This window comes from Gorilla gorilla, chromosome 14, assembly GCF_029281585.2.
Source record: "Gorilla gorilla gorilla isolate KB3781 chromosome 14, NHGRI_mGorGor1-v2.1_pri, whole genome shotgun sequence".
Lineage (NCBI taxonomy): Eukaryota > Metazoa > Chordata > Mammalia > Primates > Hominidae > Gorilla > Gorilla gorilla.
In genome coordinates, this window is record NC_073238.2 from 52,068,559 (window position 1) to 52,090,251 (window position 21,693).

At 34.4% G+C, this 21,693-nt stretch overlaps 1 protein-coding gene across 2 annotated transcripts in view; it reads right to left on the reverse strand.

The window, feature by feature from the left end:
• Nucleotides 1-21,693, reverse strand: part of TRPC4 (transient receptor potential cation channel subfamily C member 4) — a 228,466-nt gene that overhangs the window by 142,630 nt on the left and 64,143 nt on the right. For both annotated transcript variants that reach the window (XM_031001457.3, XM_004054405.5), the window contains exon 2: nt 4,318-4,722. In XM_031001457.3, the coding sequence (XP_030857317.1) occupies nt 4,318-4,695 (378 nt within the window). In that variant the 5' untranslated portion in view covers nt 4,696-4,722. The remainder of the gene's footprint in view (nt 1-4,317; nt 4,723-21,693) is intronic.

Genomic DNA, 21,693 nt, shown 5'->3' on the forward strand with positions numbered 1-21,693 from the left:
ACTTTAAAACCAAAATTTCTTCAGCTAATCACTCTGGAATCTTCACTGTTTATAATGTATAGCAAAGTCTTTTTTTCCAAAGTGGGAATACATAATAAGGATGTTACTGAAATTGGGAAACTCTCATATATTAAATACCACTTAACAGCTAGTACTTAAGGGAATGAGTCAAAATTTCCTGAAAACCAGGTTAGCATAGTATAGTATAAGACATCTAACATAAAACATACAGCTGTAGGTTTTCTACAACCTGCGACATCCTCTGAATCAGTGGTTCTCAAAGCACTGTTGCTAGACTGGCAGCATTAGCATTACCGGGCGTACTCACTAGAAATACAAATCCCAAGGCCTCACTTCAGACCTGCTGTGTCAGAACCTCTGCAGGTAGGTCCTAGTAGTCTGTGTTGTAACAAGCCTTTCCAGTGATGATGCTAAAGATTGACAACCACTGATCTAACAAAAAAATTGAAAAGCAAGGTCTGCTTCTGATAAACATTTACTGAAGCAGCTGAAACTGAAATTAAATCTGGACTTAGAAGACATCTAAGCTCTGCTAAAAATAATGAAAAGTCAAGTTACCAATCAATGGACTGAAATGAAGGTTAAGAAGTCATTCTCAGTTATTCCCTCTAGAGAAATAAGGTGTTAAGAAGGTTAAAGCCAAGTTCAGTAAAGTCATCAGAGACTATCAGTGCAATGATTCCTGCTTAGTGTAGAGAATCAGAGGCTCTCTCTACTGTCTCCTATGGGAAAGAAATAAGCTATTACTCTTCTCATTAAAAAAAAAAAACCCAACTAAATTCAATACCCTGATTTATGAAGGACTACCTTAAATATGAAAGAAAATATTTAATGATCTATACCCATCTATTTATCTGGAAAGACCTGCATCTTTTCATTACATGCTGCATTGACAAAATCATTTAATATACTAAAAATCACAAATCGGTAAAACATGTATAAGGTCAAAAAGAAAAAAACCAATGTCAGAACTGCAGGAAGATAAGGTGATTTTATTTGCTTCAATGTCCTCCTTATCATCTACATAACAATCCCAGACCCCATTCTTAAATCCAACATTTCTAATTAACTCCTGGGTATTAATACTAACAAATCAAAAAACTACGCATGTCCAATTTGGTCTCATAAGTCTTTTCTTATAGGCTTTATCTCAGTTAATGGTGTTAATTTTTTTCAAGGTATAAACCTATCAACATTCTTCCCCTTTTTCTTCAAGCCCTTCTCCAGCCCTCTACCCGCTAACATTTTGTATTTGCCAAATCCAGCTGATTTAACTTCATCATTTTCTGAGGATTCATTTTCATCTCTTCAGTTCTGACAGCCTTTATTCATATTCCCATGATAATTTTCTTTTCTGTATTCACAATCAGACCTTAGGACTCTCGAGAAAAGGAACAGTGTCTCCTCCTCAGGGCCCAGGACGAGGCCTGGCAGAGCAGGCATCTGGAAATTGTTGCCCAGTGAAAGCCTTTAAGTGTAGACAAATTCATCTGAAATCTCACAGCTCCCATGACCTGAGGATGACTATGAAATCTTTCTTTTTCCAGAGAAATAAGTTAATATGTGACACATTTCTAAAAGAGTATATTTTGAATATGCATTTCTCACATTTAAAAACTACTAAGTGTTCTAAAAATCAGATTTGGATTTTTTTTCTTTTTATTAGAACCTCTTTCTTTACTCATTTTAGGATGTTACATTTATTTTGTTCAGTTGGATATTGTTGTTTTCAGGTTTTATCATTCGGCCTCAATGACCTCAACAAAATGAATGACGACGTGTCCCAGAATCTTTGCGCAAACCATGAGTATGAAAATTAGGTGAATTAAAATAAAACATAAATGGCTTTCAATGATCACAAGAATAAGGAATTACACCTTATGAGAGAAAAAAGTCCTATCAAGGACATATTTGCTACTTACAACACAGTGATTTATGAAAACTGTCATTCCAAAAGATGTTGACCTTCCTTAGGAAATGAATTACCGAAGAAAATCACAAATAAACAGCCAGGCTCTAATGGGATTTGATACGGCCCAAGCACTGAGGCCATCTTTGTGTGCTATGCACGTTTCATGTTGCTAGAACTTCAGTTTTCATTGTGCAAGATACCAAGAATTCTGAGGGAGATTGAAATTGCTCTTTCAAAATTATAAAGTTCAAACAAAATAATATAATTTTTGTTTATTCTCAGTGCCTTCACTGAAGAGGAATTCTAGAATGTACAAATAGAAAAGGAATTCTTGGCCAGCAGACTGATATAAGAGAAATCTTCCAGAAACACATGGCCTGGGAAATTTCAGACTCCTGGCAGATCGCAAACCTTGACTGCCTTTTATTAATAATCAGGATCCAGATCAAATGCCTGTAAGGAGCCAGGACCTACTTGTGAGGCTAGAGTTTAGTTCAGAAGTTGAACATCTTCCAACAAACACTCTCATAATAGCAGACATCTTCTCCAGACACAAAATTATTCTGGTCAGTACAAATGTCATTGACTAAAGAGACACTGAAATTTATGGCCAGTGTTCTCTAGAAAATAGAACTAAGAAGGTTCTTCAGTAATAAACATCAAAAACATGTTCCATGGCAGTTTTATTCTATAGACTTGCTGCAATCTAAAATGATTTACATCACAGCCAAAACATCTGTCTTATGGTTGCCTATATAGACATAAAATAAGAGAGTGTACAATATAATATCATTGCTATTAGAAAATGCAAATACTTGAGAGGTACAGCTGTGGAAAGAATTTCAGTACCACAAGGAGACTTAAGTAGTAGCACCTAAACTTACACAGATTAAAAACAGACTCTTACTCATTCCTGTCTGTGTTCTGTACCTCCTTAGTGGTGAAAGACTGGTATATAACATGAAATGTGTCTTTGGATATTACTATTAGCTGTCTACCCCAATCAAGGCTTGTTCACGTTTGAAAGGATACAAGAAACAAGCAAATTTTTGTAGCAGTAAACTTTTACCAATATAATGAGAGTAATCCACAAACAACTGTTTATGAAAGAAACAACAAAATGCCAGCAAAGCAACAAGCAGAAAAGTATTGTTGCTGTGGAGTGCTGTTTTATCAAAGTCTTAGTTCAAGTAAGGGGAGGGGTTGAATGGGGATGAAACATAAAAAAGGGACCATAAAAACACAGGCTTTTCCCAGCAGACAGGGACACTCAGCTATAAAGTTATTTTCCTAATAATGGCAAAGATTCTGATAGAAGTCCTCTAGGAAAGCAAAGAGAGCTTGCTTGTAAAAAAAAAAGTCACACCTCCTAACAGTCTAGCGTTTGCAGAGACCGAGATGTGTATATTATCAAATAGGCTAGAATTTGCTAGAGCTAAAATAACATCCATTTTATAAGATTTTACTTTAAAAGACTGATTTTTGAACCACTGCAGAATCTGCAGTGTCTTTGCAGTTAGTCAATTAGCCTTGATGCAAGGAAGTGACGAGTACAGTGTGAAAGGAAAAAGGATCAAATAGATAATTCAGACACAAGGCAGTTACAAAGGGAAGAGTCCAGACAGACAAAAACAGACTCCTTATTCTTTCCTGTCTATGATGTCTCCACTTCCTTAGTGGAAAAAGACAGAGAGAAAGAAAAAAACACACATTGTATTTATAATCGTGTGCCATTTTAGTTTATTTTCTGTTGATAACTATAAGGTATAGCTACATTTGCACCATCAGTAAAGTTGATGTAGTTAAGCCCACAGTCAGAGTTCAGCTATCTCATAGTAATCCTTTTTGTTTCTTTCTTTAAGTCTCAATTTAAAAGAATCTACTAGAGTTTGTTTAAGGATAATATCAAAATTAGATGGTGCAACTCACTTTTGCAGTAAGCTGCAGAAGCCCAGAACAGGCAAGCAGGTTAAATAGGAAAATAACAAAATAATTCACCCTCTGATAAGGTAGAATGTAAGAAAATGAAAGGCAAGAGGAAAAACACCCACACATACACATAAAGTTACGAGCAACCTATGTTGAGCATTACATAGAAATGTTTCCAATTTATGAGCAGTCTACTTAAATTACTTTATTTTGCTTTAGCTCTCACAATTCCTTATGATTTTCCAGGGCAGGAAATGCAAGTGGACGTAACTATCATAGGACATGAAGGGTGTACCTAATAGTAGTTTTCTGTTATAATATAGTTCAGATTTTGAAGCTTATATTTCTTAAATTTTCAGGGCATTTGAAAATCTAAAAAAAAAAAAAAAAAGAAAAGAAAAAACAAAAAACCTTCTGCAGGTAAAATAAATTAAAAACTGTATTTTTGCAGGTACCTGTTTTTCTCCACTAGGTTTTTTGTGGTTCAATAACAGCTCAACAGCTCCGACGACTTCTTTTCTGATAGCATGTAATAGAGCATCTCCAACATAGACATTAAAGCTTAAGAGTAGTTCGATGAGCTCCAAGTTCTCATTTTCAATTGCAATGAGGAGAGCAGTTCTTCCGAGAGGATCAATGCAATTAATATTGATTTTAAAATAAATTTCAGCTTCCTCTAGGGATTTCTTGACACTGGCATAATCTCCCTTTTCCACAGCATTCAAGTAGGCTTTTTCTGATGGCGAGAGTTCTGATTCTGCTCTTACTATCCTTAGAGGGATGCGGTCTCTATAGGGAGCATTAACATTTCTTTTGTAATAGAACTGAGCCATGTTTCATGCCATGCTATTTCTTTGTCTCTGAAAGTAGAAACAAAAAACACAAAGATTAGTGTTAATATGCTTTTAAAATTGTTAAGCACCATACTTCTTCTCCAACTCACAGTGATATCAATAACAACAATACCATTATTAGTAACTATTAAGAGTTAAGGGTTTTTATTTCTTCAACAATATAAATACTAAATAGTCGTTCAATTATGTGGAAACAAAGTTTTCTTTTAAAATAAATAAAAAGAGATTAACATTTGGTAAACTATTTAAAAAGTTACTCTGAAAGTGAATTTTATCAGAGAATGCATTTAGAGTTTTGGAAATTATTTACGAAGTTTATCATAATTATATATAGTTTTCAGACAATCACTTTGAGTATCAGAGGCCATATTTTTGAGATCTCAAAACTAGACCAAGGATATTCAAATATATAATTCATTGTCAATTTTTCTAATTGTGGAAACGCTACTGAGATTATGTAATACCGTTATGTTTGCAAAATATTGTTAATTTGTCATACATTTGTTTTTTGTTTTGTTTTGTTTTGTTTGGTAGAGACAGGGTTTTGCCATGTTGCCCAGGCTGGTCTCGAACTCCTGGGCTCAAGAGATCCACCTGCCTTGGCCTCCCAAAGTGCCGGAATTACAGGCATGAGCCACTGTGCCCTGCCGTCTATACTTAATGCTAGTAAGTAGTGACATCAAAGTTAATGTAAATTAACAACATTAATGTCAATAAAATATACTGAGCCCAATGAACATAATTATATTTTTTTTCTCTCTGTGAGTTCTTTGAGGGGGAAAGACATGTACTGAGAATATTAATCATCAAGATGAGTCTAAGCAATTCAATTTCCAAAAGATTTGGAAAGGATTAAATGGAGAGAGAATTTATTATAAAAATACTATTTTCTTCATTCTACTGTCTTTAAAAAATAACAATAAACCACAAGGCAGGAATGTATTCATTATAATTTTTTTATTTAGAAGTTAAAGTAAGGATACAGTTGAATATGAGAAAATTAATTCAAGTAAATGAAAGCTCATCTTACAACAAATTCACAAAGGTACTGGAAGCTATATTGATCTGGTATCGTCCTAGTGATAGAGATTCATAGGAAAAAAAGTATTACATCTTGAGTATGATTTCTTTGTTGCTGTTAGTTCCTCTTGCACACTTATTATCTAACCTATTTTACTTTTCTATGTTATTGAAATTGACCTCACATATTTATTTGGATACGTTTGCTCTGCAAAATTAAAATGAACAGGGTGTTCTAAGTACTTAAACATGCATATTCTTTTTAAATGATCTTTTCAACCCTAATCATTTTATGAGTAAATTAATTTGATTTGTATAATGTTTTAACCATCGATTAAACATGAATTACATTAACAAATATGATTATATTTAATAATATTTTTATTTTGGGAAATTTTACATTGTGTGCATATTACCTCAGTTTATTATTTTAATTATCAAGGAATTAATTTTTACCCTTTGACATCCAGATAATTCATCATGATTTCTAAAGTATCTAGGTGTAAGAGCTAATATGAAAAACTATTATTTCACAACTGGTATCTCTCTGGCATATTAAACATAGTATTTTGTAAAGCTACCTTCACAGAATAAGCAAAAAGTGAGTGTTCAATATGTATTAATTTTAGACGTGCAAATTACTTACTTGCTTGAGGGCTGATTATAACTTTAGTATTGTGGGGATGCTTTAACTCACTCTAGAATAACAGGAATAGCATTTATATTATAGAATATCAAGGAGAATTTAATATTCCCCCAATATCACTAAAACTTGAGTTAAATCAAGATGATTATGATTCTATCTATGTCATTGTAGTTATCTGATCCTGATTGCCCCCATTTTTTGCATCAGTGATGCCAATTCAATGTTGGCCTTGGAAAGGTGGTTGACACTCCCTTCCTTGGCACCTTTTTTCTCAGTCCCAGGTCAGAGTCTGTAACAGTGTGTGGGATCAATGCCATGACCTTCACATCCAAATGTTTCATATTAATAATGACTGGTATTTATATTCAATTTCAGCATTATGCACACCCTTTATTATCTCAGTTCTTTCTTATCCATGATTCTTGGAAAAATATATGAATTTTCATTTTAGAGTTGAATTTAAGTTTTCCTACCAATAATATTTTTAGCTTGAGACCGGTGTTTGAATGTAGCTCACCCAAAATACAGGCTAAAATGAAAATACACACGCACTTACACACATGCATGCACACATTAGTTCTGCAGGTGAATTATGATTCAATCAAGATTAAGAATCATGATAGAGAATGAAAAAACTAATTTATTTTATTTTTTCATTTAGTTAATTTTATTAATAATACTATCAAATAAAGAATTAGGTAGAGAACAGCATTTTATTTCTCATTGTCAAAGTACAGAATGTCAGTGACAATAGGGATTAGTGGACAAAACAGAAGCTACTGGAGAACTTTGAGGAAGAGGGAAGATAAAAATAAATTAAGCTTACTAATATCTATTTCATTTAATCCAGATAACTTCCACAAATGTAAACCACAGAAGTTCATTTTAAAAAGAGTTATACTACACAAAAAAAGAGACATATTTCAGTCAGCACTGTAATTAAGAGATGGAGGAGGTAAGGGATATTTGCATTCAGTAATCTATTTCTCTATCCACAAAGTGATGAAATCAACACTTACCAAGGAATGGGTGAGAAGTTAAGAATGAAAACATTAGTGCTGAGAAAGATCTTTTATTAACTTTTATGACCTCTTTCAATCTCTTGGATTTGAAACAAGTATCTAAGAATTTATGTTAGGAAGTCTAGACAGATTTTAAATACATTTAAAATGTAAATAGATTTAATAAATAAAATTTAAATATTTACAATTGAATCTTAAAACACTCACAGGGAGAAAGACACACACACACACACACACACACACACACACACACGTAGAGAAGAAAGAGAGAGAGAGAGAACAACTTTGATGGCTAAAACCTTAACATAAGGGAGTAAGGAAGATCATATAATTGTTCAGCACATGGGCTTGTCCTTGATTACTTGAGATGCAGGGATACTAACTGGAGGACAAAAACAATCAAGTTTAACATTTTAAAACTGTGCTACATAAATGCAATAGCAAGTAGCAGGTACTGATAAGGCTGATGAAATCTCTGAGCTGACACACTTATCATCTATGGAATTGCTACTGGATAGAAAGGCTATTAAAGAACAGGAGACCCAGTATTGCAAATATGTTGACCTATAATGTCAAAATAAAACATTGCTCCTGGTCCTCCACTTTTAGAATAAACTTTGGAGGGGAAATGATTTCTTTCCCCATGAGATTGCAGAATTTTAAGAATGCTTTCATTTCAATGTCTCCTGTATAACACCAGAAGTGGAATGACTGATTGGTCAAATTATATTTAGAAGATTTGGAAGAGATGAGGAGTGATGGGGAAATAACTCAACTTCTGAGATGTGATTTTTTACATAAACTAAAAATTATTTCCCCTAAATGTGTTGAGGATTAAAAAGAAACAAGAAGGTAGAGAGAGCTACAACTTGACATTGATCCAAAGAGAAATTAAAATTGTCACTAAGTATGAAAACTACAGTTTTCTAAGCAACATAAAGATATACAACCAAAAATTTTAGATATTTATATGTATCTGAAGGCATATTGCCTAAAGGATAAGTTTAGTTATATAGTGGAAAGAACAGTGAATTTGAGTTTCAAGGAACACAAAGGAAAGGAATATTTAATATAGAGAGATCTCCATTCTTTAGTATGTATTACTAAAGAGGAAATGAATTTCCCTGAACAACATTTTATTTTCTTCCCTAGTTGACTGTGAAAAGACACATGTTTACAGGTGTGATCTCATGACACAGTAAGAAACAACTCCTATTTGTTATTAAGATACTATCACACATATGTAAGTTGCATTTGTACTTTGTCTGGAATCTAATATGAAATAACTTTTCCCCAAATAGTGCATTCACTCACAATCCAATTAGAATTTTTTCTTGATATTGTTCTAACATATTATCTCAATAATCTTTCACATAACATATACTCCACATAAAAGCATAATGGTCTGATTTTTGCTATCACTCTGAATTCCAGATCTTTTTCTAATTTCCTTAGGCAAGAAAACATACATACGTTTCAGTAGCTGCAAGTGTTACATAAAAAATATTGCATATGACTGAACTGTTTTGTGACTTAGTCCAGTCAAAAATTAACATGAATTTTCTCTTGTTTTCATGATGTCAAAGTGCAATGAACTACTAAATTTCTTTGAAAAGTTGTAGGGACATTTCTGTAAACCGTGAAGATAAGATTACATTACTCAACAACAACAAAAACTACTTTACTAAAATATTTTGACATTTTATCCTAGGATTTTAAAGATGAAAATCAAATTATACCTATTTTCAAAATTCAAGTCCCTTAGATTGAACAAGTACCACATAAAAAACTAAGTGCTATCTCCATTTTAATTTCCTTTTAATTTTATTTTCTCATCTTCTTTGCAATGGTATATTCCCATTTTTAAAACACACATATCGAGGGGAATGGTATAGGCAGGGCAAACAATGTTATTGCGCTGGATTTTTAACTCATGGGATTGAGAAAACATATCTTTTAGAAAATAATGTGTAATAGTCAAAGTTTGAAACTCCACCCTGAGAGTTAGAAAATATGCATCAATCTATTACTGTTTCCCTCTGATTTCAAAAGAAAAGATGTTCTTTCCTCATTCCAGCTGCTAATCTTGCTGTCTGAGTTTTCATCCATTCCCATTTCTCTAATATTTCATACCAACCTTCACCCTCTTTCATACCTAAAGCCTCTTTCTGCAAACCTTCTTCCCTTCATGTCACAAATCTACTTAATTCTCATTAAGTTATTTTTAAATTGTAATTATCTTTGGTAATTCTTTCTGTCCTAGCTCAGATTTTCTGTATTTTATAAACTTTAAGCTCATCTTCCATTTACTCATTTATTCTCTCTAACGTGGTGTTTATCCTCATCATGGATAAATTTTATTTTTCTTAATCATGTCCTCCTAGTTGCCAAATACATTTGGCTCTTTTCAAGTCTTACGAGTTTTCAGTAGGTTCTGGTGACAAGCCTGCTGAAATGAAACTGGTCCTGCCTAGGGCTCCCTGCCACTCTTCCCTAATGCTCCACCTCCTACCTCAACATGACCCTTCTCTCAGTGGTTTCCGCAGACTCCTTTTCTTCAGTCTAAAGCTGAAATATTGATATGACCAGGGTCCTGCTTGTGGCTCTTTCCTTTATCTATCACTCTCCCTATTCTTATCATCACTTGCTGTTTAAAATGTTCCCTGAAAAACATACATATGTTTTAAAATATCCTATAAAATCTACGTTGCCAGACCACACATCTCCCTTAAGATCTGGACTTCTGCTATCCAAGATGGTAGCCATTAGTCACATGTGCCTATTTAAATGTAAATTAACTATAGTTAAATAATATTAGCAATCATTTCTATGTCTTACTGGGCAGATTTCAACCGCTCAGTAGCATTCCCTCACTAAAATGTTGATGTTCATCATCTTTTACACGAGCTACAGCAATATCTTTCCAAACGATCTTACTGATTTTAGTCATGCATACATCCTGTTTATCCTCCCCAGTGCCACATACCTAATCTTTCTAAGATGCAAATCTCATCAAATCACTTTCTTACTGATAGTCTCTAAAAGGCTGATAACCATTCACAGGTAAAACACAAACTTATTATGGAATACTGATTACTCCATTATCTGGCTTCCAAGACTGTCCCAGGCAAGTTTATTTTACACTGCCCAAAATACCAAACTACTTGGCTACTGTAACTCTAAGCCTCTTATACTGCTCTTTACAGTCTGAGTGCCTTTCCTTCCCTTGGGCACTTAGCAACTCCTGCCGGGTTTTAAAATCTTTCTGAAGTATCATAGCCTCTGATGATGTTTCTTTTCTTCCTCTCAACGCACAGTTATATAGCCTTTTTTATGCATCTTTATAAACCCTGTGGATGGATCTCTTAGACTGAGAACATTTCTTACTGGTGTGTATATAAGAGATTGTGAAGTAAACAGTTCTGCATCAGCATTCAAAATTTGTAGGTGAATCAAGGAATTAATGATTATACTCTTAGAGTTTTACTCTGCCATTTTAGATTAAATAAATAGGGTCAGATTGTCTTAACCACTTGCCTAAAATTGTTTTAGCAATTCCAGTCAATAGCTGTTAAGCTATCAAATCACCTGTGCAAAATACTTTCTTTTTTTTTTTTTTTTTTGCCTGTTTTTCTTTTCTGCACATCTTTACCACTAAGCTTTTGGCAGCTGTATGAGGAAATATAACTGTAACGTATAAATCAACACATGGCTAGCTCATGGCTCAGAAACATGTTTCTCATCTTTACTGCCTAAAATCTTCAGAATGGCATAAGACTTTAGTAATTTGCTGACGTTTACAGGGGAATATAAACACAGAGGGAAAAAATTAAGACATCTTAGAAAGCAATTTGAGTATCTTATAACAGAAGAAGTAGAATTAGTGTACCAGATAACAGGAGAATAAAACATGCATATTAATCTCTACAAAATTATGAAAAGGGATAGGAGAAAAACTTAGGAATAAGAAAACATTAATTAAGAAGGAATAATCACAGATGCTGGTAGAACAACACTAGAATTAACCAGTGAACTGGTCATGAAACTCTCTCAGTTTGTAAAATATAAAAGTTAATAGAAATAGAGAATAGAAACACAAGGGCCAATATCTATAAAATAGTTGCAGAAAGTAAAACTGAAATAATAGAGTATAAGGACTATTTTTATTAGTAATGACCAACAACTTTAATAGTTATAAAAAGATGCATAAGACATCAGAAAGAATTCACAGTGTCACACTGGACATGTAAGAACAACTCCCTTAGGGACAGAAAATATTCTAAAGGAGGAGGGAAAATAGCACAGCCCCCATGAGACTGCAACCGCACAACTTATTAATAGCTATGTCAACATTAATTAGTTGTTTATTCCCTAAAAATTTTGCTCAGAAAAGATAAGATTGTAAACCAATAACCACTATTTGCATATAAATAATCACTATTTACATCAATAAATTTCTGCATGTCTGTTTAGCTGAGATAATATTTGCCTACCTGGGCAAGCAGCTCCCTTATTAAATAAGGTTACTTATCAGGACTCTCTTCAGAAGTCTCTTTTTGCTAAATCCACCAATCATAAACTATTAGGTCACAAAAATTGCCTCATCCTAATCATTTTCCCACCTTGAAAGATCAACCTGAAACCAACTGAGCACATGCCAGAAAACTCGGTATATTATGCCCCCCTTTGGTGACATGGTAAAATTCATTCCAGGTGACACTCTTCTTTACCGTTGCAAGTTCTATTGAACTTAGCTTTGCTTTAGTAGGAGTTTGTATGGTGACATATTTGGTGAGTTCAATATATAAAGAATCAGGTTAACACCATACCTCATAACAGTAAATTTGGAGGCAATAATATAAAGAGGTATTGCTTTAAAAATAGGGAAGAAAAAACAGAAGCTGTAATTTTATATCTTATTAAAATTATTTAAATGCAGGAAGGAATAACATTAGCCTAGTGCACATGACCTCAGTTTTTTACTTATAGACCATGTTTGGACATAGAAGTACACTATAAGGAAAGTATGAAGATGAAACAGGCCTGTCATGGTGGCTCACACCTGTAATCCCAGCACTTTGGGAGGCCTAGGTGGGCAGATCACGAGGTCAGGAGTTCAAGACCAGCCTGGCCAAAATAGTGAAACCCTGTCTCTACTAAAAATACGAAAAAAAATTAGCCGGGCATAGTGGCGTGCACCTGTAGTCCCAGCTACTTGGGAGGCTGAGGCAGGAGAATTGCTTGAACCTGGGAGGTGGAAGTTGCAGTGAGCCGATATCGTGCCACTACACTCCAGCCTGGGCAACACAGCAAGACTCTGTCTCAATTAAAAAAAAAAAGGATAAAAAGAAAAAGTTTTCTCTTATTTAAATAGTCAAGAGTTTTTTTGTCTATTTTGCTCACTGAAATATACATGGTGCTCAGGAAAGGGTAATAGAGTAAAATGTTTAATGAACATATCTGTATGTCAAGATTTGTGTTTCAAACATTGGCAATACCATGGTGAATGAGTACCAATGTCCTGCACTCACAGAGTTTATGATCCAGTGGAAGGAACCCATGAAAATTAGCAAACATAATAATTATAAATTTCTATAAATCCTATGAGGGAAACAAGTTTTAAGATGAGACGGAGAAATTTGCAGGAGGAGAAGAGATGAAGACTTGCATGAGGTCAGATGAACAGGGATAGTCTCCCTGAAACATGAGAAATGATAAAATGCTAGCTATGTGAAAAGGTGCAGAAAAAATCATGATGTTAAAGGAACCAGAAAAACTTTGAGGCAGGAGGAACAGGATGCATTCTAGGGAATGACAGAGGGCCAGTTGGCAGGAGTGCGATGACTAAGGGAAAAAGCGGAAGAGATGAGTCTGCAGAGCTAGACTGTAGCCAAAGCATTCAGGACAAGGACTTTGAAATTCATTCTAGGCATAATAGGAAGTTACAGAAGGGCTTTGTGTGAGATAATAACATAATCTGATCTCTGATTTTAAAGATCGCTCTCACTGCTGATTGATTAGCAATTATACAAGCTAATCAATGGAAACTAAGAGACCATCTGCCAATAAACCAGTGAGTTTCATCAATGGTTTACAAGGAAAGTGGACACATTAACATATTAACCCCTAAGATTAAGATGCCATCATGACAGACTCTGATGCTAGCACAATATTCATGGGAATTTAAATGTCACATTTTTTAGTTTATTAATGTTTTTACTAGTGCTCTGATTTAACATATTTTGAGTAATCTTGCTCTAATCCTTATTTCCCCTAGCCCCTATTATTTGGCATAATTTGTAGAATTAGAAGTTTTTTAGGAATATATTTAGATGTATATAAGATGTAAAAACAAGAACGTGTGCATAAATGTTATTACTACATCAGAAACACTTGTACTTCTTTCACTGTGTTAAAGACTCACTACTTGTCTTGTTTACAATGAAAGCATAACTTGTCATAAGAAAAACAATATTAAGAAGAAATGTGGGTGAGGGTGGCAATACATTTTACAAATAAGCATTAACAAGATTAGACAAAGAAAGGAAAACCACCTGTTTCACAAATGACTTATTTAACAGCAAAATATGTTCAGTGTTTCCCACCACAATCAGATCTTGTGGCCCGTAACTGACCTCTGGTTTCTAAATTTGTGTGTGTGTGTGTGTGTGTGTGTGTGTGTGTACATGGATGCGCAAACAAAAAAAAAAGACAGAATGCTTAAATTTGGATGCATATATAGAATTTTTGATAAATACATGATCCTTCCATTTTAAAAAAATCACTGATACCAATTAGGAGATTATTGCAAATGTAAGAAAAGAAACTACGTGGCTTAGGCATTGCTGTTGTTTTTGCTGTTGTTGCAGTGGTGGCGGTAGTGTTGTGTGTCTGTGTGAGGGAAAAAGCCAGAGACGAGAGAAGTAATTAGACACAAACTGCAGAGTAGTGTATTAACAGGGAAGCATGACAAATTAGAGTCAGGAATGGAAAAATACTAAGTGATGTTGAGACATCTGGTTAGAAGTTTTGAAAATAATATTTTGTAGCACCATGAGAATGTTTTCTAAATAGATTTTAAAGTTAAATATTAAAGCACATAAAATGATAGGAAAATATAAATAAATATTAGTCTATCCTTTTGATGGAGAAGAGTAAAAACTGGAGAAATGACTGTGGAAGGCACCCTGTGCATACATAGCATTTAAAAATTCTTTTTTTTAATGATACTTTAAGTTTTAGGGTACATGTGCACAATGTGCAGGTTTGTTACATATATATACATGTGCCATGTTGGTGTGCTGCACCCATTAACTCGTCATTTAACATTAGGTATATCTCCTAATGCTATCCCTTCCCCCTCCCACCACCCCACAACAGGGCTTAGTACTACAACCTAACACACAAAATTAAAATACAAAATAACTAGGGAAATTATTCAAAATACATATGACAAAGAAGAGTTTATTAAGTAGAAAAGAAAAACCACTAAGATTCAAAGAGTAAAATGAACAGTCCCTTTGGAGAAAAGGAAATATAAGTAGAAAATGTTTGACAAAGCATTCAACTTTGCTGACCTCTAAAAGCTTAGAAATCTACCATTAAGATAAAAGTTATTGTGTGCCATGTGATCAGATTACAGACAAAAGAAAACCCAATACTAGAAATGATGCAGTTAAGGAATTTCTTCATAAATTGCTGGTGGTGGTTTAAACTGAAGGGAAATTGGAAATGTGTGTATCACTCTTTTGAAAGGTTTAAGTTGTTTACCCTAGAAATACCTCCTTCCAGGAACTTACTCTAGAGTTGTGTGGTAAAAGGCAGGTAATATATGCATAAAAGTAAACACAATTCTGCTATTAATTGTTGGGAAAAAATAGACTCAAAAGCTAATAATGGTCAAGTAATTCAATGAAGTTCTGAATATTTATTTAACAAAAATGTTCAGGTATTAAAATAATGCATATTGCGTTTTACTGCCACAGGAAAATAATCATACTATAAGTGGTAGTCACGGTTAAAATTTTAAATGTAAGAATGCGTCTGTAACAATGAAAAAACTTACACTAAAAAGGAGGTAACTACAGTTACAATTAAGAAAGGTTACATATGGGTAATTGGTGATTTTTTTTGTTGTTTAATAATGAGAACATAATACATCTTGATAAAAAATAAACACTCATCACAAAATAAAAGTTTATTTTGTTAAAAGGAACAATAATCTGTCCTTAATAACTAGCAAGTCTCTCCGATTTAAAAGATGTTTGACTTGTTTTTGATGACTTCGAAAGCTAACATCAAGACTAGTAGGTAGAAATTACAAAGAAAAGCTTGCTTATCAACAAAAGGTGAACTTTTAATAGTATAATACTTGTCCAAAGATTAAATACTTTATCTCAGAGGCTAGACGACTCCCTGTTGCCGGCAGGATTCAAACATAGAAGCAACAACTTGAAAGGAATGTGGGAGAGAGGATTCAATAACCAGATGGGTAGCTAAACTGGATAATCTTCAGTGAATATTAACACTGTGATTCTATTCGTCTCTGCTTTTGACATTGTCTCTGCCAACAAACCATGTGACCTTGAACACATTACTAACTTTGTCACTCTTTTACTTTTCCATTAGTTATATTAAATGATCCCCATGCTTCAATCAAGCTATAACTTTTTGCTTAATTAAAAAAGTACTATTGTTCTGCTTTGATACATGATTTTTCTGCTCTTCCTCATAGACTGGGTGTCCCATCAGTATATACCACGAGGTTTCCAAAGAAACTATCTCCAGAATTCTGTGACTGTTCAGATAAACACAATTAAGAGACATAGTTTCAAATGTATTTATTTTATGATAACTAAAAAAAGAAGTTTTTGAACATCATACAGTTAGACTTTTCTAAGGTAGCCTTCAGTCTAAACATGTTTTATACGATGCAGTTAATTTGGCTATTTTTTACTTCTAAAAATAACTACTGTTATATAAAATATGATCTTTCTTTAGATAATACGTATTTTTTAAAATAATTAAACACATATGTTCAATTAAGCTGGATTTAGAATTTCTTACTAGGAATACAGTTTTACAAATTCACACATGTATTTTTCTTTGTTATAAAATAAATTCATCAAAAATGGTTTGTTCTGGCATATTCTGTGCTGGATCAGGATGATTTTGCAGGCTGAGGATGTAAAGTCACATAAAATACAATCCCAACAGGTAAATTTTGTGTATATGTAAATTATACCTCAAATAAAGCTGTTAAGACAACCACCACCACCAAACCCAGACCAAAGAGAGGACATTATGAGGTGGAGGAGGAGCCTTGTTGACAGTCAATGGTAGACACTTTGTGGCAAGGTCTTCAGTTTAGACATGAGCAATGTTTTTGGAGGATTCAGAGGAGAAAGCAGCAAGCTCTATCTGGGGGGTAAGAAATGCTTGCTGGAGGAGGTGGAGCTTCACCTAAGTATTTAACTATAAGCAGATATTTTCCCAATGACTATACGGAAGCAAGGAATTCTAGGAGGAGGAAGCAGGATTCTTAAAGTAATGGAGATGCAAAAGAGATTCCCATTTTATGCTAGTTTCTGCTCCTAAAATAACTGCCTTTGTTTTTCATAACCAGTCCTACCATTACACAACAACTTTGCTGCTGTACCTTTTCAAAATTTTTGTTACTTCATTTAATCCTCTTCTAATTTACTTAGTGACTCTTATTATTTTCTACCAAATGGTGAACTTTCTACTGATTATAGACATTTGGGAATATGAAAGCACTATTCAAAGTCACAGGAGAAGGCAATACATTTCTGTGGCTCAGATAAGTTTAATAACTCCCTCAAGGTCATACAGCTACTAAATGTCGCATCCAGAAGATGCAGCAAAATATTAGCAATGAAAATGCTGATGGTTTCAGTGAGAAATCAGGGTCAGATGTGGTAAAAACCTTCAGGCTAAATTCGACCCCACATTTCCTGACGATTTTTGGTCATGGCAGGCAGGAGCAAGAGTTCTAGCAGAGATGCTCCTGAGTGAGGCTGGTCTCAGAATTTTGTTCTTGCCTTTATTGCTTAAAGAACCAGAGTTTAAGACTCAACTTTAACTTCAGGCACCTGTAACAAGAACAACAAAATAACAATAGCAACAACAACAACAAAAATTCCGGAAAACTTACAAGCACTGTTCTAAGTTTCACCTGTATGAACTCAATGAATCTTCAGGAAAACCTTCTTGGGTAAGTACTGTTATTAGTGTCCCATGCAATGAATACAGAGGTTAATTTATCTGACGAAGGTCATGTGGGCTTTGTAAATATGTTCGCTACCTGATGCTCAGTTTCCCTCATTACCCTGTATTACACATTTAGACTTTTATTCTGTTACTGAATGGCCATTCAGTTTCCCAGTGGCTAGGTTTTTATCATGTTCTGCAATTCTCTAGTGATGGGATCACCTATGCAGTGGGTCTTCTGATTCTGAACCTGTTTTCTCATCACCAGCTCTCAGGGAGTTCTTTTGAGTCCTCACCAATACTCCTGGAGCTCCCCTAAATATTAGTACCTCAGATCCGAAGCTTGTTTGAAAATTGAATCCTGGCTGCAGTGTTGATCTGTAATACTCAAGGTAATGGACTTAGCCCTATTTGTCACTGTCCCATTGGCTCTCCTCCTCATTAAGGAATATTTCCAGGCTCATAATTGTCTGCTCACTTGTGTCTAAAAAAGACTTAAGGGCTGGGTCAGTGGCTCGTGCCTGTAATCCCAGTACTTTCAGAGGCCAGGGCAATAGGATTCCTTGAGCCCAGGAGTTCGAGACCAGTCTGGACAACATAGCAAAACTCCTCTCTACAAAAATAAAATAAAATTAAAATAAAATAAAATAAAATAAAGTAAAGTAAAGTAAAATAAAATAAAATACAAGTAAGAATTAGCTGGGCATGGTGGCTCATGCTTGTAATGCCAGCACTTCGAGAGACTGACACAGGAGGATTGCTTCAGCCCAGGAGGTCCAGACTACAGTAAGCTGTGATCGTACCACTGCACTCCAGCCTGGGTGACACAGCAAGCCCTGTCTTAAAAAATAAATTAATTAAAAATAAAAATAAAATAAAATAGACTCATAGCATGTTTAGAGGTATCTAACCTGTTCTCACCCCAACTCCCCAGTTACAGACAGTGAATGAATCTAGTTCAACTGACTATGGATGCAACTAAGAAATGGTAGCACAATTTATTCCTCTGCTCATATGACGTCGCAATGGTAAATAATTAAATATGGTTTCATTCCCAATAATAAATTAAAACCAGGAGGTTTAAACTCAGTGGGATTGTTCTACATGATGATTCTCACTCCCTTTGCTGTTCTCTGAATAGCAATTCAGACTAAGTATTTAACATCCTGAAAACAGTAGCGAAAAAAGTAGAAGATATAAATATTATAAAAGGCAATTCTTTCCTTTTGTCTTGAACTTTTAATTTTTTCCTCAGTCTTCTCATGTCCTTTGAATTTACCAGTCAAGTTTATTTCTACACTGAACTCAAATATCAGTTATGCAAAGCAAAGGCAACTTAAAAAAATTAGAATGCTTAGAATACTCTTTATAAAGGTTCATTATGCACAAGGAATTTGTCATCTCCTAAATACCTCCAACAAATGTAGTAATTACCATAGCAACTTAAAAGACTAGAGTTTTTGGACAAAAGAATTTTGACAAGTTACTCGGTTATTTTCCAAGTTTATGATGGATTGCTGTCCAGAGAATTTGTTATTCTGCGCAGTCATCAACCCTATGACATTGTGATCATTTTTTAATGACGTAAAGCTGCATTATGACTCTTAAATACTCATCCCAGAGGTTTATTTCTTTAGCATATTGGCACTTAGATAGTTAAGACTACACTTAAAGCAGTTTTTATCAGCAGACATGTTAGCATTTTTCTAAAATTCAATTACCTCTAGGCCTTGGGGTGTTTAGCAGATATGATAAGATTATTCACATAAATAGCATAGTGTATTTTCCATCAAATCTTCATTTAAGCTTTAACTAAATGAAAATGGTGTTCTTTAATTCAAGTTTCCTCTCATTCTAGGAGGTGGCATAAAGTCATTTAAAGTATTGATTTAAGATATAAGAAAGAGCTATGAACTACGTAGTAGAATCATCCTTTCTCACTCTGGCTCCTAGAGCTCGGCTATTTCTCTGCTTCTTGAGGATCCAGCTGCCTTCAGAAAAATTGAGGAATTAAATTACCCAAATCTACTCTTAACAGTTATTATCCTACACCACTTCAGAAAAAAATGGTTTATTAACTTCATAAACAATTACTGCTTCATTAAAATTATCATAAAATTATTTATTCCTCAGGGGAAGCTGACGGTTGATATTTTACAAGTGAGTTTTCCAGTTTCCATTAAAAATTAGAATCTCAAAGTGTCATGATACTAAAAACCTCATAGGCTCATGGTATGCAATGATGGAACATTTAGATGAAAAGTGAAAAAAATACTTCCAAATATCAATCAAATATTTTGTCTACATAGTATCAGACACTGAGATGTCTATAAATATTTTATTTTCTTACTTTAAACCAGATCTCATTACATATTCTCATTACAACCTGCTGAAACCAACTATGTAAGTGTTTGGAAGTAAAATCATCATTGTTATGCAAATTCCACATTTTCTATATCTATTTTCTATGTCCTAAAGGTAACAAATATTATACTAGAAATATATTTTAGTGAAACATTATTTTTAATAGCTGTCTTCTTTAGTATTTTGTAATGAGTGATTATAGTGAGAGACCATCTCAATAAAGGGAGGTAATCTTTTTTTTTTTTTTTGAGACAGAGTGTGGCTCTGTTGCCCAGGCTGGAATACAGTGGCGTGATCTCTGCTCACTGCAACCTCTGCCTCCTGGGTTCACGCCATTCTCCTGCCTCAGCCTCCCAAGTAGCTGGGACTAAAGGTGCCTACCGCCATGCCCAGCTAATTTTTTTTTGTATTTTTAGTAGAGACAGGATTTCACTGTGTTAGCCAGGTTGGTCTCGATCTCCTGACCTCATGATCCGCCCACCTCGGCCTCCCAAAGTGCTGGGATTACAGGCGTGAGCCACCGCGCCCGGCCTAAAGGAAGTAATCTTTAACATCAACACCTGGTCAATGCTGTGCCCTTAGCCTCTAGCAATGCATGTAGAGCCCAACTTGCCCGTTACTAATTTCCTCAAGAATGATCTGATTTTTCTAGTAGATAATTCTTTTTTTGTTTTCTGTTCCTTCTACTACCTCTTCTTTTGTCAAATTCTAGAAACCCTCTTGACTGTCTACATTTTTTATTTTTAAGGAACACAAGACTTGTCAGCAAAAACTTATTTGAACCCCAACTTTGATACCTTTGTGGTTTGGGCAGAATTACTTAACTCAGAGCTGATTTCTCATATGTAAAAAAGGGATAACACTGACTATCTCAGAATCTTGTGTGAAAGAATTAAGATGCAATTTGTTAAATGGACCATGGTGCTTGTGTCCTAGAAGACATAAAGCAAACACTATTTTATTTTAAAAGCCCTGACCTTTTGACTCCTGTAATTTTGGAAGTTCAGGGGTTGAATTAACCCTAAGTTTACTGCAATCACATTGTAATCCAAAAACTAAATGCACAACCCAAGAAGGTTCGATCTGAAGACTTCAGGTGATTTTACACTATGTAAGGATACAATACTAAATGTTTACTGTTCCTAGCATCAAAACTGACAATGAAAAAATGTGTTGGTTTTGGAGCCAAAATTATTGTGTTTTTGAAATCTTCTGCTACTTAGCCTAGGCTGGTCATTTCCTCTAAGTCTCTCTCTGTGTGTCAAAGTAGATAATTATGTCCATAGGCAGGGTTGTTGCAGTGCAAATGCGATATAATATCTACAAAGTGGCTAATATATAGGTATTCAATCAATGGTGATACTTTGATTACCTCTCAGTGCATTTCCAGATATAAGCGCATATGAATAATTTGTTAAAATGTTGTTTAAGTCAAGTGATTTAGACGAATGCAAACTGGCACATATTCTGTGGCAGATATAATTAAAATGTAATGATTATTGACAGTATTATTTATTTATTTAGAGATAGGTCTTGCTATGTTGTCCAGGCTAGAGTGCAGTGGCTATTCACATGATTAATCATGGTCCTCCACAGTCTTGAACTCCTAGGCTCAAGTGATCCTCCTGCCTCAGCCTCCTGAGTAGCTAGAAATAAAGGTGCACACCACTGCACCTGACTGACAGTTTTATTGTT